The 20757-nt window shown below is 45.5% G+C and overlaps 2 protein-coding genes across 4 annotated transcripts in view; one reads left to right on the forward strand and one right to left on the reverse strand.

The window, feature by feature from the left end:
• LOC104009496 (neuron navigator 2) overlaps positions 1–4096 on the forward strand; it is a 233440-nt gene extending 229344 nt beyond the window's left edge. For all 3 annotated transcript variants that reach the window (XM_087742978.1, XM_087742988.1, XM_087742993.1), the window contains one exon: positions 372–4096. In XM_087742978.1, the coding sequence (XP_087599104.1) occupies positions 372–497 (126 nt within the window). In that variant the 3' untranslated portion in view covers positions 498–4096. The remainder of the gene's footprint in view (positions 1–371) is intronic.
• Positions 4097–15702: 11606 nt separating this feature from the next.
• Positions 15703–19355, reverse strand: DBX1 (developing brain homeobox 1). The gene is made up of 4 exons (XM_087746820.1): positions 19001–19355; positions 18434–18535; positions 16526–16728; positions 15703–16077 (listed from the first exon to the last, which is right to left on the reverse strand). The coding sequence occupies exons 1-4, from the start codon at positions 19353–19355 to the stop codon at positions 15703–15705; spliced, it is 1035 nt and encodes a 344-aa protein (XP_087602946.1).
• Positions 19356–20757: the final 1402 nt, after the last annotated feature.

Genomic DNA, 20757 nt, shown 5'->3' on the forward strand with positions numbered 1-20757 from the left:
TATCAATCTAGATATTAGGACATTCGGATTTGCCTCTTTTGACTGATCTGTCCGTATTTCCATGGGTCAGAGGAAGAGAAGGGTAGGATGCTTGCAGAATCCTGTCGAGTACGGCTGTGGACTGGTCCCTTTAATCTTCTCATTTTCACCTTTATTGGAAAAGCATACTTTTTATGACTTAACTTGCATGCTGCTATAATATGATTTACAGTTAATATCTCTTTTCAGAGACTGAGTATTAATTACCCCGCTCGTTTCTTCCTTTCCTTTGTTACCCACTGGCAAAGTGAATGCCGCTGTAGCTTTCGTATGGAGTTGATATTCTCTCTACCTCAGAATACAAATAATCATGAACTTGTGTACGTTTGCAGATGAACATGCTAATGAGACTGCAAGAAGCAGCCAACTACTCAAGTCCCCAGAGTTACGACAGTGACTCTAACAGCAACAGCCATCATGATGACATCCTCGATTCGTCTCTGGAGTCGACGTTGTGATCTTCCTTGGATAGGAATAGGTCGTTTCCACTATCGCTCTCTCACTTGGCAAGAACCCTGATCACAGACTCATGAAAAGAACTGTTCGTGGGCTGAGATCTCAGTATTAGAGCTGCAAGAACAAGACACTTGGAGTCAACAAGACACTTGGAGTCCAGTCTTGAACCTGGGTGCAGGCAACCCAAGCAACCTTTGTATTGTTTTTCTTTTGACAATGATGAGAACTGCACTATTTCTTTGTTTTCTTCTGTTTAGTTGCTGTAAGCTCTCATGCCTAAGATACTGAAGATGTTAAAAATAATCATCATTACTAAAAGTTGAAGGGGCGGGGTGGGGACTTCACAGCTATGAAGCAAACAGCTTGGTGCCATGTACTGTCCAGAAGGAGAGGGGAGAGGAAATTTTTGCCTATGCTGCTTCTGACCAAACACATATAGGTGAGGGCTGGACTTTTACCAATCAGCTTTGTGGATTAAACTCAGCTTTGTATAGTTCTGGTGCTATAACAATATTGCTTGCCTTGGTAATAATACTCAATAAAGGCAAAGCTGCAAAACAGGGAAGTTTGAATGAATATTAAAAAAGAGAAAAGAAAAAAAAAGAAAAGAAAAAGCGCTGCTCTCCTTGCCAGTCTGAGACCTTGGCTTTCTTTCATTGTGTGTTTATAAAGATATATATATAAATAGGAATATATAAAAATATATATACAGTCTGAACAAATCAGGTTTTTTCAAACACTGTGTACCAATCAGTCCTACTACAAATGAAAGATCAGGTAGCCCTTTGCTAGTCAGGGCCTGATTCTCTTCCCACTTACATCCACGTAACCAACTCGGTTGACTTCAGTGGCGTTACACCCAATTTATTTACACTGATGAGAGTGAGTTTCCCTCCTCCGCAGGGGTCAGCAAAAGGGCCATGCCCCGTGAAGTCCTACAGCTCCAGAGGACCTTCGGCAGCATACAGGCGTTGGGAGCCCTGTACACGGAGGTGAGCTACACCCCTGAAAAAGGGATTAATCGGAATTTCTGGTTTTAATTCTTGCCATGAAATGTTACAGCTGTTTTCTAAAAACTTTGGGGTTTGTTCAGAGGTTTTGTTCCAATCAGCACAACCATAAATAGGTTAATTAAAACTCAGCTTTGTGACAGTTCCAGTGCTACTCTGGTGACAACATTCACTTCCATGACTTTTCTTTTTAATTGAAAAAAAAAAAAAAAGTATTTTAGCAGTATTCAGTTCTGGAAAAAAAGGAGGGAAGGTACTGCATCTTTTAAGTTTAGCTGGGCCATGCTTTTGAGTTTTGGCAGAGCTGTGAACCTGGTTTTGTTTCTCCTCCTCTCTGAACGCACACACCTACACTATCAGTGTTAAGGCTTGTACTTCTGTTGGGGAACAAGAACACCTCCCAGAGAATTGCACTTTCCTTTTTACGGAAGCAAATGCTTACACCACCATCACCACCACGTCAGCTGTACCTCAGCAAAAACGTCACTCCTCAATAGTGATTTGTACTAGCCTTTCCAGTTATCTTTTGGTGCTGACTTTTAAAGCGATGCCTTATTTTGTACTAATTGTGTTTGATTAAATTAGTGCTGTATATTATGGGATTTTATTTAAAGAAACAGGGCTAAAGTCATCTCTTGGAATATCATAAGTTGCTGTGAATATTGTTTGTATGAGATACTAGAATTTGTTTAAATGTGACAAAAAAGGAGGGAAATGAGATAACTTTTCAGGTTCATATCAATCTGCAGCTAATAAATCACTGAAGAGCTGTTTTATCCATGCAGGAAGAAAATAAAAAAGCTTTTCAACTATTAATAAATGCTGTCATTAATAAATTACAGGAATATGCTGGTTTTTCAATGTACAGAAAAAGCTTACTACAAACACTTTTTTAAGAGCTTGTGGGTTTGAAGTAATATAACAGACAAGTTCATGCTTCTGTGACTCAGCTTGAGAGGATCGTTTTATTATACCTCATGACTTTCTGTAACATAACTATACTTTGTCTTACTGAGCTGGTCTTGAATCTGCTCCTGTTACAACTTTTAAGTGCTGATGACTTTTTTTTTTTTAAAGAAAAATATTGTAAAAGAAAAATTTAAATATTTTAATGATGGGGGGAAGAACTTGGTGTTGTTACTGTTTTAACCTTATGAACTCTATTTCATTATTTCACTGAATGAAATACTAAGGGTTACTCAGCCAATGTTCCTAATCCAGTTCTTGGTACTGTAAAAATGGGATAAATCTGTATGGAATCAAATACATAGCATGCTGATGATGAGTTTGAGAGGGGTTAATTTTTCCAGTAGTCCTGACAATTCTGCTTCCCAGCACTGACTTTACCTGCTACTACTGTGAATTTTGGTACCTAATCCCCCAACTGAATCCATGCAGATAGAGCACGTGCCTGTAAAAAAATCCAGTTGCAGGGCTAGGGCTTTAAATGGACTTAATATCCTAGAAAATTTCTCAGTTAACCTTTAACTGAATGCTATAAGACATGATTAAAATGGTGTTTTATTTGTGGGGAAGGGGGTATTTTTTTTTCTCATTTTTAATCCTGTGCTTTAGCTCAGGAAGACATTTCTGTTCTCTATTGGTTTTTATTGACACTAGCTTGGATTACAGTGAGAGAGGCAATTTTGAGTAGGCTAGTCATTCTGAGCATCACAATATTCAGCGTCTTTTCTGAAACTTCGGGAAGCAGGGTTACCTGTTGTGCACACGTCTTAGTTTTTATCAAGACTTTTCATAGATTAAGTCTTTCTTTAAATGATTTTGTTCTCATTTAAGGCTTTTTCAAAATGCTTCCTTTTTTTTTTTTTTTTTGCCTTTTTTTCCTTACAAAGTTGGCTTGTTTAAAAAAAAAAAATCAACAAGAAAGAAATGCAAGATTCTATGCAACATTCATGTTGAGTTATAAATTGAAAGTATAAACCATTTTCTTTCCTTCAGAACTGCCAAGAATGATACAGGCCATAAATGAGATGTGGTTTATTTGGGGAAGGGGAGGGAGGGGGTTGGTTAGCCTTTTTGTACATTTTGGAAGAAGCAAACTGATATTTCATTGTTGATGCTTAACTTCGATATTATGTGTATGAAATCTTGTCTAAATGTGGCAATTTTCTTTCAAGGAAAAAAAAATAGAAAAACAAAGCAAAAAAATCTTTCTTTGTCTATATTAAATGGAAGGTTGCTGTTTTGATCTAGTCGTTTCCAGTGGAACAGTTTATGAAATATGTTCTATAAGATGTACATTTTTTCATTGTAACATAGAAATGTAAATATTTGATTAAAAGTGCTGCATTTTGATGAATTTTTTCTAGCCATTTTTAAAGAGAAAAACTAGGAATTGAGTATTTTGTGTACGTTTATGATGTTTTCCATTTGCTCCTCTCCCTATTTAATTTTCAGTTCTCATTTAGGATTGGAATTTGTGAATGGTCTGTTTGAGATCATGCCTCCCCTTTCTCACCCTCCCTGTTTCTCCCCCTTCCCCACCCCCTGTGTCATGGAGAATAAAGCTGATGATTGTACCAGTCTTAAATTATTCATGATTCAATAAAATTGATGCTTATTTATTCAGATTTGTGGCTTCCCAGAACTTTTTGTCCCTTCTTAATGAACATTTTCTGTTTTTTTATTTGAAGATTGTGGAGTTCAGTTCTTGGTTTTATTGGCTTCTTATAAGTACTTGTGAAAAGATGCCAACAGCCCTTACCCACATCCAGGAGGAAATTTAGCAGAGGGACTACACCGATACGATTCTCTCCCGTAGCTGATGTTGCACACATACCCATCAAGACCTGCTTAAGACAAGACTGGTCTATCCATTTAGAGTATCTCTGCATAAAGCTGACAGTCAGTCATACGTGGCCAGCAGGCTGGATGTGTCCTGATACCAGCTGGTGCCAGCTTCTTTTTCAAGAGAAATAATCCCTGTTGGTTACAAGGGCTGCACATGGCAACGTATGTTGGGCTTACACTGAACATGCTTTGCAGAATGAACTTCATAGAATCATAGAGTGGTTTGGATTGGAAGAGACCTTTAAAGGTCATCTAGTCCAACCCGCCTGCAATGAGCCGGGACATCTTCAGCTAGATCAGGTTGCTCAGAGCCCCATCCAACCTGACCTTGAATGTTTCCAGGGATGGGGAACTCCTAGGAGTACTTAACTTGGTGATCCTGGACAGATCAGACTTCTCACTTACAATAAAACCATGACATTGTTTTTTTCATTTGCAGAAAGAACATGACAGAATTTTTCTGGTAACTTTGCCAAGGCAGAGTATTGTTGGCACCATGATGATCTTCAAGGCAGGCTCTAGATTGTGTGTGTGCCCCAGCGTAAGTAAGAGGCCATCTAGAGGTCTTAATTGCTCTGATAGGTCTTTCAAACTATTCTCATTGCTGGCAAATTGATTTAAAGGAAGAATGCTTCAGAGCATTAAGCAATTCAGTTCCACACATTATTACAATTTCCTCTTCACCTATTTGATAGAGACACTGTGATTATACAGTAATAAATTTATGTTGGTCAGTAAGGACACGTAGGGATCTATTCTCCTTTCTTTCAAATAAATGCTCTAACTCGAAAAAAAAGCACCCTCTTTTCAGAAAGGATAAATCCAAAAACATCTGCACTTAAAGTGTAAGGGATAATTCTCAACAGTAGTAATTTTTTTTCCTGGACACTGTTTTCTATTCATATTTCTGCTTTTTTGACAGTTCCTTGTAGTTATCTTGTCCTCTACTCACTCATTTGAACTATTAATGTTGGTAGGACAGATTGATCAATATCAAAAAAAAGTTTTGAAAAATCTGCTGAAAATTGATGATCTGCATTCAAGTTAGTTTAATCTAAAAGCAGTCTTCACTTTTAATAACGCAGCAGTGCAAACTGTAACTCAGAGCTGAACTTCTGTAATGTGGTCTTTGTCTGTCCCTCCACAGCAATTTTCCAGAGGCAGAGTAGTTTTGGACATGCTCTCAAGCAGATTTTTCTGTATTCTGTAAACTTCCTTTGATTTGCAGAATTACATGTTTTAGAATTGGCCCTGGAAAACACTCTAGCCCTGATCTTGGACAATGTTTGAATCAATACTGGACTGGCACCAAAATGCTTAATCTCTCTCAGAAGCTCTTCCCTTTCCTTTTTTGGCTGCCCCATCCCTTCCCCATGTTCTTGTTCTTCTCTGCTCTGTGCACTGTCTTGTATGCTCATCTTCACATTTTTTTCCCTGTACCTCATCCTCTCTTTAACTTTTATTGCCCTGCTTTTCTGTTTCTAACATTCTATTTCATTCTTATTTTATATCCTTCCTGGATCCACCTCATCATTTCTCAGTGCCGTAGGATCAGTGCTGACTTCCTTTCTGCAATGGAAAGGGAAATTCCCTGGAGTCATTTTATGAAGTCAGTCCGCAGCCTGTGACGTGTACTTACACCCTTCACCTTCCACTGACCTCTTCCATTGGTATCTTGAAGTAGTCACTCACGGTGTGGAGACACCTATTCTTCATTGGATTCTAGCTTTTGATGTGGACAATCAGTCTGGTTCTCCTTGCTCCACAGTTTATAACCACATTTGGCACAGGGAGGACCCATATGAGGTTGCTTTTCATAGCACACATTTGCAGTGTGTTGGCAGGAGAGGAGCAGCTGCCCATGGACCCTATAAGCCCACAGTCATTCCTGCCCCCTCCTTGTTTATCAGGAGAAGACTTTTGGGGGTTAGAGCAGAGCACAGCAGCTGAGGACAACTCCTATCTCTGCCAATGGCAGTGGGACTGACTGTAGGCAAATACTTCCCCATTGACATCTCCATTTGCTTAGCCACACAAAAATCCATGTTCCTCTCTCCTTCCTTCATCACTGATTCATAGAATCATAAAATGGTTTGGGTTAGAAGGGACCTTTAAAGGTCTTCTAGTCCAGCCCTCTCCCCCCCGCCCCCATAATGAGCAGGGACATCTTCAAGTAGATCAGGTTGCTCAGATACACAGATACTTTTGATTTGCTCCTTTGCTGGAGACTCAAGGAGACTGAGGCAGTTACAGGGGATGGAGACTGTGCTCTGGCTGCTTAGCCAAAGGTAATGGGTAACTCCTCCCCCTGCTCCTGTAAGAAGCTCATCCATGTGGGGCTGGGCAATTAGGAGGTCTGAATCATATCTCACAGAAAGTGGAATTTTCCACTGAGCAAAACTACAAACCACCTGTGCTCTGAGAAAGAAATCTGGGAAGGAGCTAAAAGATATGAAAGTATTTGTTTCATTAATGAACCGTGGAAAACTAACAACTATACCCTTGAAGAAGAGCTAAGAGACTGATAAAAGGGAACATCTTGGCGCCAAAGACTGGATGGCGGCCAGAAAAACATGAAGTCTGATAGAACTGCAGTAACTGGGTGAAAGGTAAATGCAGCGAGGGGAGATCGCGACCACCGACTCAATTCAGGACCAAAAAGACTTGCCCCCCCCCCAAAGGAGCATGTGTGCTAATTTCCATAGCAAGCAAGGCTAATTTAAATACAGTAAACCAATAGTGTATGAAAAGTTAATCACTAACGAATAAGTGTAAATTTGGGAGGGTTTATACTCATCATGTAGCAGGATAAATATGCTGTAGTTGTACAAAGATGTGTGGATTTGTGGAACTGCCACCTAGCACCCATCTTTCCACAAATACGAAGGGAATAAAATACCTCAGCTCTGTGTGTAACCGGCATCTGCACACCGGGCTAACGACCCCGCTTTTGGGATAACATGAAGGACCTTAACATAAGATGGGATCCACAGGCAGATGGGAGGAGGTCGTGCTTCCAGTGAGGTCTTGTAGCAATCCTGACTGAAAGACCATTGCACATCAAGGAGTTGGTGATCCACGTAGCAGTTAACCTGAGTGTGCCCAGGCCTGTGCTGTCCTGCCCTACACTGCGAGACCAGCCTGGCCGTCAGGCCTGTGTTGTGCTGCACAGATCCCTTGTCCCCAGGATAAACTCAGCCAGCTCATTCTAACAGAGGAGCCTGCAGGCAGCTCCTGCTGGGTACCGGGAATAAGCCACCTGCGTGTCCTTGCCTTCATCTAACCGTGCAGCAAGAAGTTCTCATAAGTACATCCCTTCTGCTTGACAGCAGAAATGATGAATAGAATTGTTTTCTTGTAAGAAAAAAAAGAAATCCTATAATAGCTCAATGACCACACTTATGGATGGAGAGTGACCAGCATGCTGTGTGGCTTGGAGGCCCCTTCGATGATACACCACTCAGGGTTCCCACCATCCAAAGGGACATAAAATTACCTACGCTATTCTCATTTTTCAGTGTTAGCTCTAATAAATAGCACTTTGATACCTCACTGAATCCAACTGCCTTTCTTACTGGGATCCTAATGAACCAGCACCACCCAGTGCAAAACAGATGTTAGGACACAAAGCCCAAGCCCTGTGAGGGAGGAACAACCTTGTAAGCTCAGAGCTGTGTGAGCCACTAAACCTCATCCACAACAGTATTTCTGGCAATGTTATTCCACTGTTTTCAGCTTCCCACTCTCTGCCCACTCCCCCCATCAGTCTTGACTGTTAAATCAATCTATTTCTGCACAGCGCTGCACAAGTCATCCATCAGGTTCCTGGAAGGCACTGAGGACTGCTTCCTGCTGCAGATGCTGGACATGCCGACTAGGAACAGCATATCACTAGATTAACTCCTCACAAACCAATAAAAGACTTACTTACTTACTTTTAAGTAAGTAAGACTTTTAGTAAGACTTGCTAACATAACTATCAGTGGTAGCCCTGGGTACAGCAATCATAATGTTGTGGAGTTAAAAGATCCTGCTAAGCACACTGAAGACCAGTAGTAGGACAAAGACCCTGGATTTCAGAAAGGCCAGCTTCAATATGCTCAGAGCCCAGCTGTGAGAGAGTCCGAGGGGAGCATCCATGGAGGGCAAAGGAGCTTGTGAGTGCTGAATGTTACTCAAAACAGCCTCCTGGAAGCACAAGAACAGACCATCCGCTACAAAGGGAAAGAAAGAAGGCAGAACAAGAGACCACTTTGGCTTAGCAATGAGCTTTTGGGTGCTTAAATGCAGAAAAAAGACACATACTGGCTATGGGAAGGTGGCCAAATACCCATTAAGGACTACAAGAACCTTGCTGGGGCATGCAGAGATGCAGTCAGGAAGGCTAAGGCTCAGCTAGGACTGGAATTGGCCAAAGATGTCAAGAACAACAAGCACAGGTTCTTCAGCTACATGAGCAGTAAGCAGAAGCACAGGGAAGGCATAGGTCCATTGCTAAACAGGGCAGAGAAACTAGTTACAAATAATGCTGACAAGGCAGAGGTTCTCAGGACTGTCTTTGCCCCTGTCTTTACCAGCATAGCTGGACCCCAGAGCACAGGCTCAAATAGCTACAACAATGTTATGTGTCGATCTACCAGTAGTGGAGGAGAGCTGGTCTGCAGCCTCTTGCAAAGGCTCAACCAGCGTAAATCTATGTATGGGCCTGGGCAGAACCCACCCCAGCGTGTTAAGAGAAGTGCCTGATATATTGTTGCAAGACCACTCTCTATAATCTGTGAAAAGTTGTGGAGATCAGGGATACCCCTGATGCCTGGAAGAGGGTAAATGTCAAACCTATCTGCAGGAAGGGCCCAAAAGAGGACCCAGGAAACTGCAGGCCCATTAGTCTTACTTCAGTCCTTGAGAAAGTAATGGAACAAGACCTCCCGGAAACCATTATAAAACCAAATAAAGCAGGTGATTGGGAAAAGCCAGCATGGATTTACCAAAGGCAAATCATGCCAGACTTACATGATCACCTTCTACAATAAAATAACATTTTTTTGTCTACATGGGGAGCACAGTAGGTGTTGTTTACCTGGACTTCAGCAAAGCATTTGACACTGTTTCCCACGGCCCTCTCCTGGACGAACTGGCAAAATACAGATTGGCTGGGTGATAAATTAGGAAACTGGCTAAAAGGGTGGTGGTCAATAGGTTTTACTCAGGCTGGCAGCCTGTCACAAGTGGGGTCCTTCAAGGATCACTACTGGGCCCCATGTTCAGCATCTTCTGGATGATGGGACTGAAAGCACCCTCACTAACCGATGACACTAAACTGGGTGGTGAGGTGGACACATCAGCAAAGAAAGCCATCTTACAGAGAGACCGGGACAGGCTGGAAGAGCGGGCTAGCAAGAGCAGTGTGAAGTTTAACAAAGACAAGTGCAAGGTCCTGCACATGGGACGACACAACCAAAGAGCCCAGTACAGGCTAGGAGCTGTGTGGTTGGGAGGCAGCCTTGCTGAAAGGGACCTGGAGGTTCTGGACAACAAGGTGAATATGAGCCAGCAGTGCAACGAAGGCAAATCTGACCCCAGGCTGCATCCGCAGGGACATTACTAACAGAGATAAGAGACGCGGTCATCCCATTTTACTCAGCACTTGTCAGGCCACACCTGGAGTACTGTGTCCAGTTCTGCTCCCCACAATTAAAAAATAATGTGGACAGCCTGGAAAGGGTCCAAAGGAGAGCCACACAGATGATCAAAGGGCTAGAGAGCCTGCCCTATGAGGAAAGACTGAAGCAGTTAGGTCTCTGCTCACGGAGAAGAGAAGGCTTGGGGAGGACCTCGTCACAGTATTCCAGTACTTAAAGGGCAGTTACAAAGAGGATGCTTTCTTTTCACAGGGAGCCACATGGAGAAGACAAGGGGTGATGGGTACAAGTTGCACCAGGAGAGGTTTGATCTTGATATAAGAAAGACATTTTTTACAGTGAGAACAATCATTCACTGGAACAACCTCCCCAGGGGCGTGGTAGAGTCCCCATTGCTGGAGTTTTCTCAAGATGTGATTGAACAGGGTAATAGTTCTCATCTAGGCTCCCTTTCCCATGAAAGGCTGGACCAGAGGCTCTTCCCAGATCCCTTCCAACCTGGGCTGTTCTATGATTCTATGAAGTATTTTAACCCTTTGCTGATTACAAGGGAGGTAAACCTAGGTAAAAGCAGCACACCCAGCACTTGCACATGTTCAGTAAAGGCACTCCTGTGAGGTCCTGGCTACTCTGCTGGGCTTTCCCCGGTGTTATATCCCTCTCATGTGAGTTGGGAAAGTGATGCTCATGTGTTTTTTGGAGTTTGAAGGATTTCATTATTAAGATCAGGTTCAATCCTGGTTGAAAAATACACCAGCCCTAAAGATGTACTTTTAAGATCATTTAATAGCAAGGGCTGGCAGAAGGGATGATCATCTACACCTCTTTCCCATCCTCGCTGAGCATTTCTGCCACGTGCACTTCTGACGGACTGGTAAGCAGTTCCAGGTGAGAGCCCAGCTGAAATCAAAGCAACTCAAGAAAACTGATCACTTTTCTGCTCTTCAAACTGCTCACTTCAGGCCCAGCTATGTGCCTATGCGTGTGCATGGGCTGTGGGAGGGGAGAAGAGGAAACACAACCAGGAGTGAGACCCTGCCTGGCTCCTCTTCACAATAGTAGAGCCCATAGCTGTTGTGTCAAACTCTACCTTAAACTTCCCAGGCAAAGACTTTTAAATGCCATTAATGTTTTTAAGGACTGAACCTGGGTCTCTTCAAAGAAGTCTGGTTTTCCTTTGGATGGGGTTTAGCACTGGTGGGGGTTCAGCTCTTCATGAGCCTCAGCCTGCACTGGTTGCTTCTGGAAACTATCAGCCTTGCATCTTGGGCTCTATTTCTTTAAGATGATTGTAATGTTCACACTTCCCTGGAGGACAGGTGTTCTTCAAAAGAGGCAATTTTTTAAATTTTTTTTTTTTGCTGAACTGTGACATTCTCAAGCTCTGCAGTACTGAAACGCGGAGGGGCTGGCGAGGATTTTTTGCTTACTGTTGTTAGGAAAGACAGTGTTTCATACAGATGGGATAAACATGCTTTCCTGCATATAGTGTTACCATCTGTGGCTTATTAGATGATTTCTACATGCATGGATCCGTGTTTTTCCAATGGATGTGCAGCAGTATTGGCGCAGCGCTCCTGGTATGGGGCTGTGTGGGAGCTGCCTTCCTTCTCTGCCCTGGCTGTAGCACAGGTGAAAACACTTCCAGCTCCCCCAGCTTGTGCAAGGTGGTGATTGAGCAGCCTTTCAGCTGGGGAGGGGGAGCAGAGGGGTGCCACCGCGGGCCCCACGCATCCCAGGTGTGCTCCAGGGCTGCTGGCGGAGGATGCTGCCATACAGGTCTGCAGGTAACAACAGCACAGACTCCCTGAGAAAGGGATTTATTTTCTTTTCTTCCCCTGTCCAAAAGCCACTCTCCCACGCTGGGGGAGATCAGAGTTACAGCAGGCACAGATGTTGAACCAGCTGGTTTCTTAAGGGATAAAATAATTGAGAATTTGCTGCCCTGAGCTCACAGTCACCAAAGATAAATCTCTTCGTCTTTCCCATTCCCCAGTGTCAGATATTTCCATCCTGGCTGTGAGAAGGAAAACTAGACATACAAGACCTCTCTGGGACACTGTATCTTTAAAAAGAGCACTTAAATATCATAAAGCAGCAGTTGTTATGGGAGTGCATGACATATAGGATTACTTTATTCCAGAGTTTCAAAAACTGTGGATGCTACTAGTCAACATGGAAATCTTGCCACCTCCATGGAGGCAGAAAAGGCTTCTGATCACTTTTCCTCCTTTCCCAAAGCATACAGAGAGCTGCATTAACAAATAAATAAATAACATCCAGGGGCCAGCAGTTTTGTGTTAGCCTAGATTAGCAAGCTTCAGGAAACAGGGGGAGGTGGCCTGTAACACTCTATGTTAACAGCAAATTACGAAATGTTTTGCTCTTAGAAATACACCCAGTGTCCTGCACACCAGGAACAAGCCCAATTTTCAGCAGGTCCTCCTAAAGCAACTGGAATCTCTCCACATTTGAGTCAAGTGAATGAATTTATGCTTCTGACATAAGACCTCAGAAAGGGTAGCTACCTCCGCAGGCCTTCCCTTGGCACAGGTGTCCTGCATCAGCCATCGCATGGTAGCTGTGAACTCTGGCTTCACCACCCAGGGTATAAAATGGAAGCCTTTGAGAAGGAGACTCTTTTCCTGTAAGCTACAGATGAGGTCTGGCAGCTGTTGGTAAGTAAAAACAAAACCAGCTCTTTAATTTCATATTAAGTTATCACTGAATCTCAAATGGTTGTGCTTGATGGTCATACAATGTTCTTTTTGCTGTAAGAAAAGATCCTTGAGCAGAGGGAAAAAAAAAAAGAGTAAGATTGATATATGTCATGTAAGATGATATATGTAACGTTGCAGGTAAGGGTTTTCCCCTGTTAAATGGCAATTCCGGGTTATTTCTTCTTTAGTAAGCGTATTTGCATAGCAGAATAAGATGTAATAGCGCTCATGCTGAAAGGAGTAGTCTGAAATAATTGTTTTTGGTAACATTCCAAGTGCAGGCAAGCTGTAAAGAGCAGAGGGTGTAAGATGACTAGTAGCTTCTGTTGAACACTGAATCAGGAGGGACTATGGGTCAATGGTATCTGTTCTTGTTTTGAACATGATCCTTTCTTGATTGTTATGGTATGTGTGATGGTACCTGTGGTCTCTGGAGTAGCCCATAAATTTTAAAACAAAAGACATGTTTTGAACTAGGTCTGTCTTTATAGGTTACTTAACTGTGGTCTTATGTTTACTGGACTAGTAAAATTTGAGTTATAAGTAATTGTCATGGAGTGCTCTATCATTTAAAGAGTCAATAGATGGATAACTACACATCCTCTAGTATATAGGCTGTTGACAATACACATAACAGATCTTTCATTTGAGCCCGGATGAGCACTCGGGTAGGTTGTGCTAGTTGCTGTTTAATGCATGTTTGTGTGACCTTTTAGGTATGCTTGGGATATGGGTTGCTTTTTTGGAAAAGCTTTTTTAAAACAAACAAACAAAAGAAAACCCAACAAACCCTCATGCTGTTTCATATTCTTTTGTGTTTTGTGGGATATATACTGTCTGTGCCTTATCCTTTCTCTGCCCTGTCTCAGGTGTGTGTTATCAATTGCTAATGGCTAGAAGGTCTTAGAGGGGTAGAAGATGATGAAAGTGGCTGTGTGTCCCAGTTTAGCTGTGTCCAATTACCTAATTGGAAAGTAGCTAAAGACCTGGAACAGGCTCCCTAGAGGGGTGGTTGATGCCCCGTGCCTGGCAGTGTTTAGGAGGCTTTTGGACAATGCCCTTTAAGAGCATGGTTTAATTTTTAGCCAGCCCTGAAGTGGTCAGGCAGTTGGACTAGATGGTGGTTATACGTCCCTTCCAACTGGAATTATTCTCTTCTCCCTTTCAGGCCTTTTCTTGTGGCTGTGGCAGCACAGGGAAGTGGCGCATACAGGGATAGCTGTGTTCAGGTGAAGTCTGCTGCCTTTATTTCTTTTGGTTTGGCAAGTTGTTGTGAGTGGTGGGCATCAGTCGGAGTCTGTGGATTGGAAAATAAGCGAATTTTGTAATGAAATCTCTGTTTCAGCAGAACTCTGCTAGCTGTATGCAAACAGGAAAACATGAACATTTCTGTAGTGTGCCTTTGTATCTAAAAACATGTGCGGGTAATTATGGATTTGCCTTGCATTGTAGAAGTGATCCTTGACTGGACTTAAGGCTGAAGAGTTGTCTTAAGTCTCTCTCTTCCATTCTGTTTCTCTACTCTGTAAGAATATTCTAATTCCCCGCTCGCAGTTTACAAACTGTAGTATCTTAGCAGGCTGATGCAGGGCAAGTGTCCACACCCTGACCTACCTGGGCTATAACTGGAAGGAAGGAGGAGAGTCAGAAGGGCTTTAGAGGGGAGCACGGGGCAACATCAGCAGAAATTAAGTTGCATTTCAGTGCAAGGAGGGAGAACCTGTATTCATTTTAACTGCAGAAAATCTTTAATCCTTAGGTCGGGTTGCTCCCTAGTTAAAAGGCAGATAGATATTGTTGTAAGGTTATTTAATTTGAAGCGGAAAAATTCTTATTGAATCACTGTCCCGTTGATAAAGGTAGTTTTTTTTTCTTTTCCTGTTTGGCTTGAGACACAACCTACAACAACCTGTAAACCAGAACCAAGTATTACTGAATGATCAAACTTGGAAATCTACTTTTTTTTTTATTTGACAATCATTCGCTTTATTATATATACATATTTAAAGTCTGTACATGGTAAAATACAAAATAAAAGTGTTTCTTTATAAGTTACACAATTAAACAGCTACATTTGTCTGTAGTTTAGCCATCATTTAATTAAAAAAAGGAAAGAAATCTTGTTGAGCCATTGTTATATTCATTCACAATAACCTTGGTATAAAACATCCATACAGAGTAAGTGTACAAAATAGTGTACAGTTCATATAAGCTGTGCAAAGACAGCAAAGTTCAGTCAAAAATCAAAGAGGCATATCCACCTTCCTCTGTCCACATCATGGATAGCAGAAGCAAAGTGGAAAATAAGCACAGGCCTGTGGGCAAAAAGGTGGGTTAGGCAGTGCTTCCAATATACTATTGATGCATAAATTAAAATGAAAAAACATATAAATATATAAGGCCTCCATTACCCAAGGCACACTTACATTATACCTTAGAAGTCGTTCCAGGGGTTTCAATGGGTCTGTTGCACAAGTGTCATGCTATTCGGGGTGAGGAGGGAGGCAGCGTCTGATCTGTGTCCCTCAATAAGGTTGTTTATTTTTGGAGGAAAGGGTAGCTGGATCAGACCAGTCTTAAGGGTTTTGAAATCTTAATAGTAGCTGGAAATTCACTTGAAAGGTAGTAAAAATGGCCATAGCATCTATATTGTATTTTTTGTTGTTTCTTATCTGGGGGAAAAAAGTTTCCCTTTTAACAGGCTATACTTTCCTCCCTGCTATAAGGCAAGGAGCTGCCTGTTGCTTGCTTTCAGAAGGCGGCAGCTAACTGAGCAAATGTTGATTGTTAAGCAGAGAGAGCTATGAAAAGGTTAGCAGATGCTATGAATATGAAAACCGCCACATGGGGCAAAAAAATAAGGAATACCTATAAGTAGAAAGTCTTGCAGCTATGTGATAAAGAACCTGCACTGGAGAAGTATGTGGACGTTTGGGTGGGACATCACCTCTTCAATTTATAGCACTCTGTTTTATTTACATCTTTGCAATGTCCCCATGTGATGGTAGGGGCAGGCAGGGTGATCTAAGAGACTGTTATCTCCTCCTCTTCCTCTTCCCCTTCATCATCTTCTTCCTCTGAGTCTGAGAAGTCTGAAGGTTTGCTGGGGCTGCTAGAATGGGATGGAGAAGGAGACATCTGGGAGTCCAGTCTGTCCCTCAAATGTAGATGTTCTGGGGACTGGTGGTAGGTTAAGGGATGCCGGGGGCTGGGTGGGCACACGGGGGGAACTTCCTCCTCCTCCTCCTCTCCTGAGCATTTCTTGCCTACATCACTGAGGTCTGGGTGAGGGTTGAACTTGGTGGGTAGGGTCTGTTCTCTGCAGCCACCAGATGAGAGGAGCTCTCTTTCTTTGGAGTTCCTCCACTTCATCCTCCTGTTCTGGAACCAGATCTTCACCTGAGGTGGGGGGAAGCAACACAGAAATGAAATGGTTCAGTAAAACAGGGACCAGGGAAGGCCTTTTGGTTGCACTTGCAAAACCCTGCTCATGCCCATACTGAAGCTCACAGGGACCAGGAAAAGCCTTTTGGTTGCACCCTTGAAACCCTGCTCATGCCCATACTGAAGCTAACAGGAACCACAGATCCTGACCTTTGGGGACCCTACGAGAGGGGCTGGGGGGCAATAAGGCCATCGTCTATCCTGTCCTACTCACCCAGTCATGCTGCTCTCTTGGCTCCCTTGATGCTCATGGCCCTGTAGCTTGCTTTGGGCTTCCTCCTGGTGGTGGGCAGCTCTCCCTGCTCCTGTCCTCTTTTCCTCCCTTACCCTCAAGCTGAGCTGAGGGGTGGGGGGCTCAGCTCCCCACACCCCTCTGCCCTCCCCACCCTGTGCCCCTTCTCACCTGTGAGTCCTTGAGGCCCAGCTTGGCTGCCAACTTCTTCCTGTCGGGTTTGCTGATGTACTTCTGCTTCTGGAACATCTTCTCCAGCGCCTTGCGCTGCACGTCGGAGAAGACGGCACGGCGCAGCATGCCACGGCGGGGCTTGCCGCGGGCAGCCAGCGGCCAGGAGAAGGTGCCTGGGATGGGGACCACGGTGGAGGTGGCTGTGGGGGACACACACAGGGCTGAGCAGAGTGGGACTGGCCCCCGCTGCCCCCCTCCCTGCCCTTCGGGTGGGCACCCATCAACCTGGGGCCGTGAAAAGGAGCTTTAGGCTTAACTAAGCACCCCCCTTTCAGCCAGTGATCACTGGGATTAGATCTATCAACTCAAACGTGTAAAATGGATCAATAGTGGCCGGTTTTGTTGGGAGATTCAAAGGTCTCCGGCCTGAAAAGGCAAAGCGAGGCGTACCGGCTAAGATAGAGGTATAATAAAAAAGCTTTCCCTCCCGCTCAGAAGCATTGGATTTTTTTCAGACGCTTTTATCATTTCAGACGCTTTATTATGCTCGAGATGAAAATGAGGACTTTTCTGATTCCGAACAAAACCGCTTCTCTTCAGATGCAGTTTTGATCAATCAGTATTCATCTTTTTATATTAATCTCTCCCCCCCCCAAAGTTGGAGGGTTGAATCCGAAAACATGAAAAGTAACAGCTAATTAGCACATCGCCTGGTTCCCAATGGCATTGGTATGATAAAAAGGGCAGAGTTTCGCCTTAAAAAAAAAAAAAGGGGGGGGGGGGGAACCTCCCCAAGAGAGACAGAGATGCTAATGAAGCGTGAATGGTAATTGTGTAGTAATGAACTAACAGAAAAAGACTGAGGACAAGCAGCTAACGCCATATATTATTGGAACAAAAGAGATTTACACTTTCAAACTAAACACAACGGCATGCCAGGCTCCTCGGGAGAATACTGATGGCACAATCGTCTCTTTCCCCAAATCATTTTCATTAAATGGACATGAAAAGCTATTTATAAAGCTCAAGTTGTTTTTGTTAGGCCATTCACATGCTGGAGAAAGGAAGCAAATTCCATTATCCGGAGGATGAATGGAAGAGCTTGGGTTATTTTTTTTTCCTCTCTCCCTTTCCCTGTTTTCTTTTTAAATTAATAGCTTGTTTGTGTAATTAGATTTCTTTTTTTTTTAATTGTTCTCTCTGCATCATAACGCTTCAGCGCTGTAAGAATCATCCCCTCGCAGCCTGCTTTCTCCCCCAGACCATGTCGTTTGAATCCCACTGACGGTCTCGCCGAGTAAGCGATGGCAGTGGGACAGACCCAAGGAGAAGGAGGGGAGGGTCGGTACGCGGTGGAGGAGGGAAATCCCGGCCCTGCCCGCGGTGCGCTCGATCCTCCAGAGACCCGGCGGGGGAGGAAAGGTTTATTTTTTTGGGGGGGGGGGGGGGAGGCGGGGGACAGGGCGGAGAGCAGCTTTGCAGGGGAGGGGGCTCCTTCCCACCCTTCCTCCCTCCGCCTGCGCGGAGCGTTGCGCGGGAGCTGCGCGGGCGGCGGCGGCGGGAGCTGACCGCTCCCCGCGTGGTGCTGAAAGCGGCGGCGGCGGGGGAAGGCGCCGGGCGGGAGGGGAGGGGGGGGGGACGGGACCCGCCTGGCCTTGGGACCGTGACAATCCCGGCTAATTTGCCGATCAGCGGGGGGAGCGGGCAGGGAATGTCAGGCAGTCACTGCCTGTGCTAAATCGGGCATCAAATTGGCGCGACTGATGGTTGAATGTTGTACTCCCGCCAACCTCTGAACTGGAGCATAACCCCCGGGGGGGGACGGGGGACGGAGAAATATCACCGGGAGCGGGGCGGGAGGGGAGGGGTCCGCCCGGAGCGAGAGGGGGGCTTTTAAAGACCTACCTGGGAAATAGGAAGATCTGATAAAGGGCTGGAAGGATCCTTCAAAGTACGGAAAGGAGAAAGTCTTTGGAGGGACGCTCTGAAGCAACGCAGGGGAAGTTTCTAGTAAATAAATAAAATTAAATTAAGTAATTGACTTGGCCTCGACCGACGGCACGGCTGGGTCTGTCGCTTGGTCCGGGGACCAACGCGGTATTTCTTTCCCAAAAAAACAGAGCCAAACTGAGCTCGGAACCCGCCTAGGAAAAGCGGCATTTTTGCTGCCATGGTTTTGCCAGCAAAGCGGCACTTGGGGGGGGGGGGGGGGCAGAGCCGGTCAGGAGACCCGCCTGTGGGGATCCCCCTCCCCGCCCGCTCCTCTCGTCCGCCCCGCGGCCGCTCCGGAGGCGGCGGAGCCGGGCTAGCAGCCTGCCGGCGCTCCCCCTCGTCCTTACCAACTACGAGCGCTGCCGCAGGGCTCCGCAGCTCGGCACTGGGTCCTCCCTCCCTTTCCTAACCCCTCTCCCCCCGCCGCCCCCCTCCTGCAGGGAGCCAGGGACCGGCGGGGGCCGGGAGCGGGCCGCTTACCGGCGCGGGGGGCGGAGGAGAGGATGGCGTTGACTCCAAACTTCAGGAAAGTGGAGTCGTTGCTGGAAGTTTGCGGCGAACAGATCCTCCTGGAGCCGGCGGCGGCGGTGGAGCTGGTGAGCTCCGGCGTCCCCGAGTCCGTCCTGGCCGCCGAGGTTGGGGGGGACATGCTGGGCGGGGGGGCAGTCCTGGGCAGGTAACTGGTGGGCCTGCTGATCCGGATCAAGTCTTCCACCAGGAAGCTGGAATGGCTGGAAAAAGCTGACTGCAGCGACTGAGGCAAGGTGAGGGTGGGAGTCGGGCGCAGGAGGCTGGGGTAGACGGCCGGCGGGGCGATGAGGCTGGGGAACATCATCGCCGGGGCCGTCCGCGGAGCGGGGCTGGGGCCGCTCCTTTGTTTGTTTGTTTGCTTTTGCTTTTGTTTTCTGCTTTGCAAAACCTCGTTTAGTAAAGATCCAGCTAGCAAGCCTGGCGGGGTTCTCTCTGCCCCTTCCTCCTGGACGATGGGTTTTATAGTGGTCAGCCCCGCTGAGGCTCTTTCAAAAGTGACAGCCCCAACAATGGGGTTCAACAAAGTTCTCCACTTGAGCTTCATTCAGGGCGAGCTCCGGGCTTCTCCATTGGTCCGGGGCTGCAATTTATGATTGGATTAGACTTCATAAGCAACCGGGGCACAATGGCCCCGCCACAAAGAAAGTGTAGTCATCAATTTTGCATATTGACCGCCTCTTTGGAATACAGCGCTCCAAAGGCTCCCAGCAGGGTTTTGTTCAGAGGCAACACACACAGGCTAATTAAATGCCTATTTAAAAGTTTCGAATGACATCTTGCCTCGTCGAAAGGGAATTATTTAAAGAAAGCACTAAATTTATTTGCCGCTCCCCTGCTGAGTTTAGGAAATAAATCAATAAATATTCATATAAACTTATCTGCGGGCTCTCAGAAAAGGACGGGTTTTGTGGAATGGAAAATACAAATTGGAAAACGTGGAACCAAGCTCTGCTGAGGGGAACAAATGTTCGGAGCGGGGACCCCATCGCGGTTTGAGCGCGTTCTGCCCCCTGCTATCTATCAGTTTGCGGCAAAATTTGCGCGTGTGGTCGGGGTTATTTTTCTATCTGCACGTCAAAGGTCCGATACCAAGCGAATCTGGGGTGTTAGGCTGGGCTGGGGTGTTAGGCTGGGCTCTCGGGACCCGAGCTTCGCAAGCCTTGTGCGTGTGGTCAGGCGGGCGGCCCGCCCGGCCCGGCCCGCCCTGTCAGCCTTCTTGTAGCCGCCAAGAACTCTGCTCCGAGAAAATCTGAACATTGAACGTAGAAAAGAGCTTTGTGGGACCAGAGCAGCCCCTTCAGGTTCTCAATCCGTTGGTCCTCTTAAGCTCATCCACATTAAAAACAGTGGAAATAACTACCCGCCGACCGTGAAAACGAAGGCAATGTTGGAGCATTTTGATCCTTTTGGCTAAAGCAGTCTGAGTTAGGCTCGGTTTTACCGGTATCGGTGGCTCGGAGCCTTCTCGACGCCGGCAAATTCACCTGAAGTGGCTTTTGAGCTGCGTGCCTGCGCGGAATTCCCGGCGGCGGATTCAGCCCGGCGCCGCGGAGCCCCAGGTCCCCTCGCTTCGGTGGAGGGACAAATGCCAGCGTCCGACGGAAAAGGAGAAAATAGGGATTTTTCTGGCGGAGAGGTTTTGTTTGTGGCGGCATACATGGAAATAGGCGCAAGTGTAGTTCATGTCTTTTGGAGCTGGGTGATGA

Source organism: Nipponia nippon, unplaced genomic scaffold, assembly GCF_047370975.1.
Source record: "Nipponia nippon isolate SJK-2023a ecotype South Korea unplaced genomic scaffold, ASM4737097v1 scaffold_10, whole genome shotgun sequence".
Classification (NCBI taxonomy): Eukaryota; Metazoa; Chordata; class Aves; order Pelecaniformes; family Threskiornithidae; genus Nipponia; species Nipponia nippon.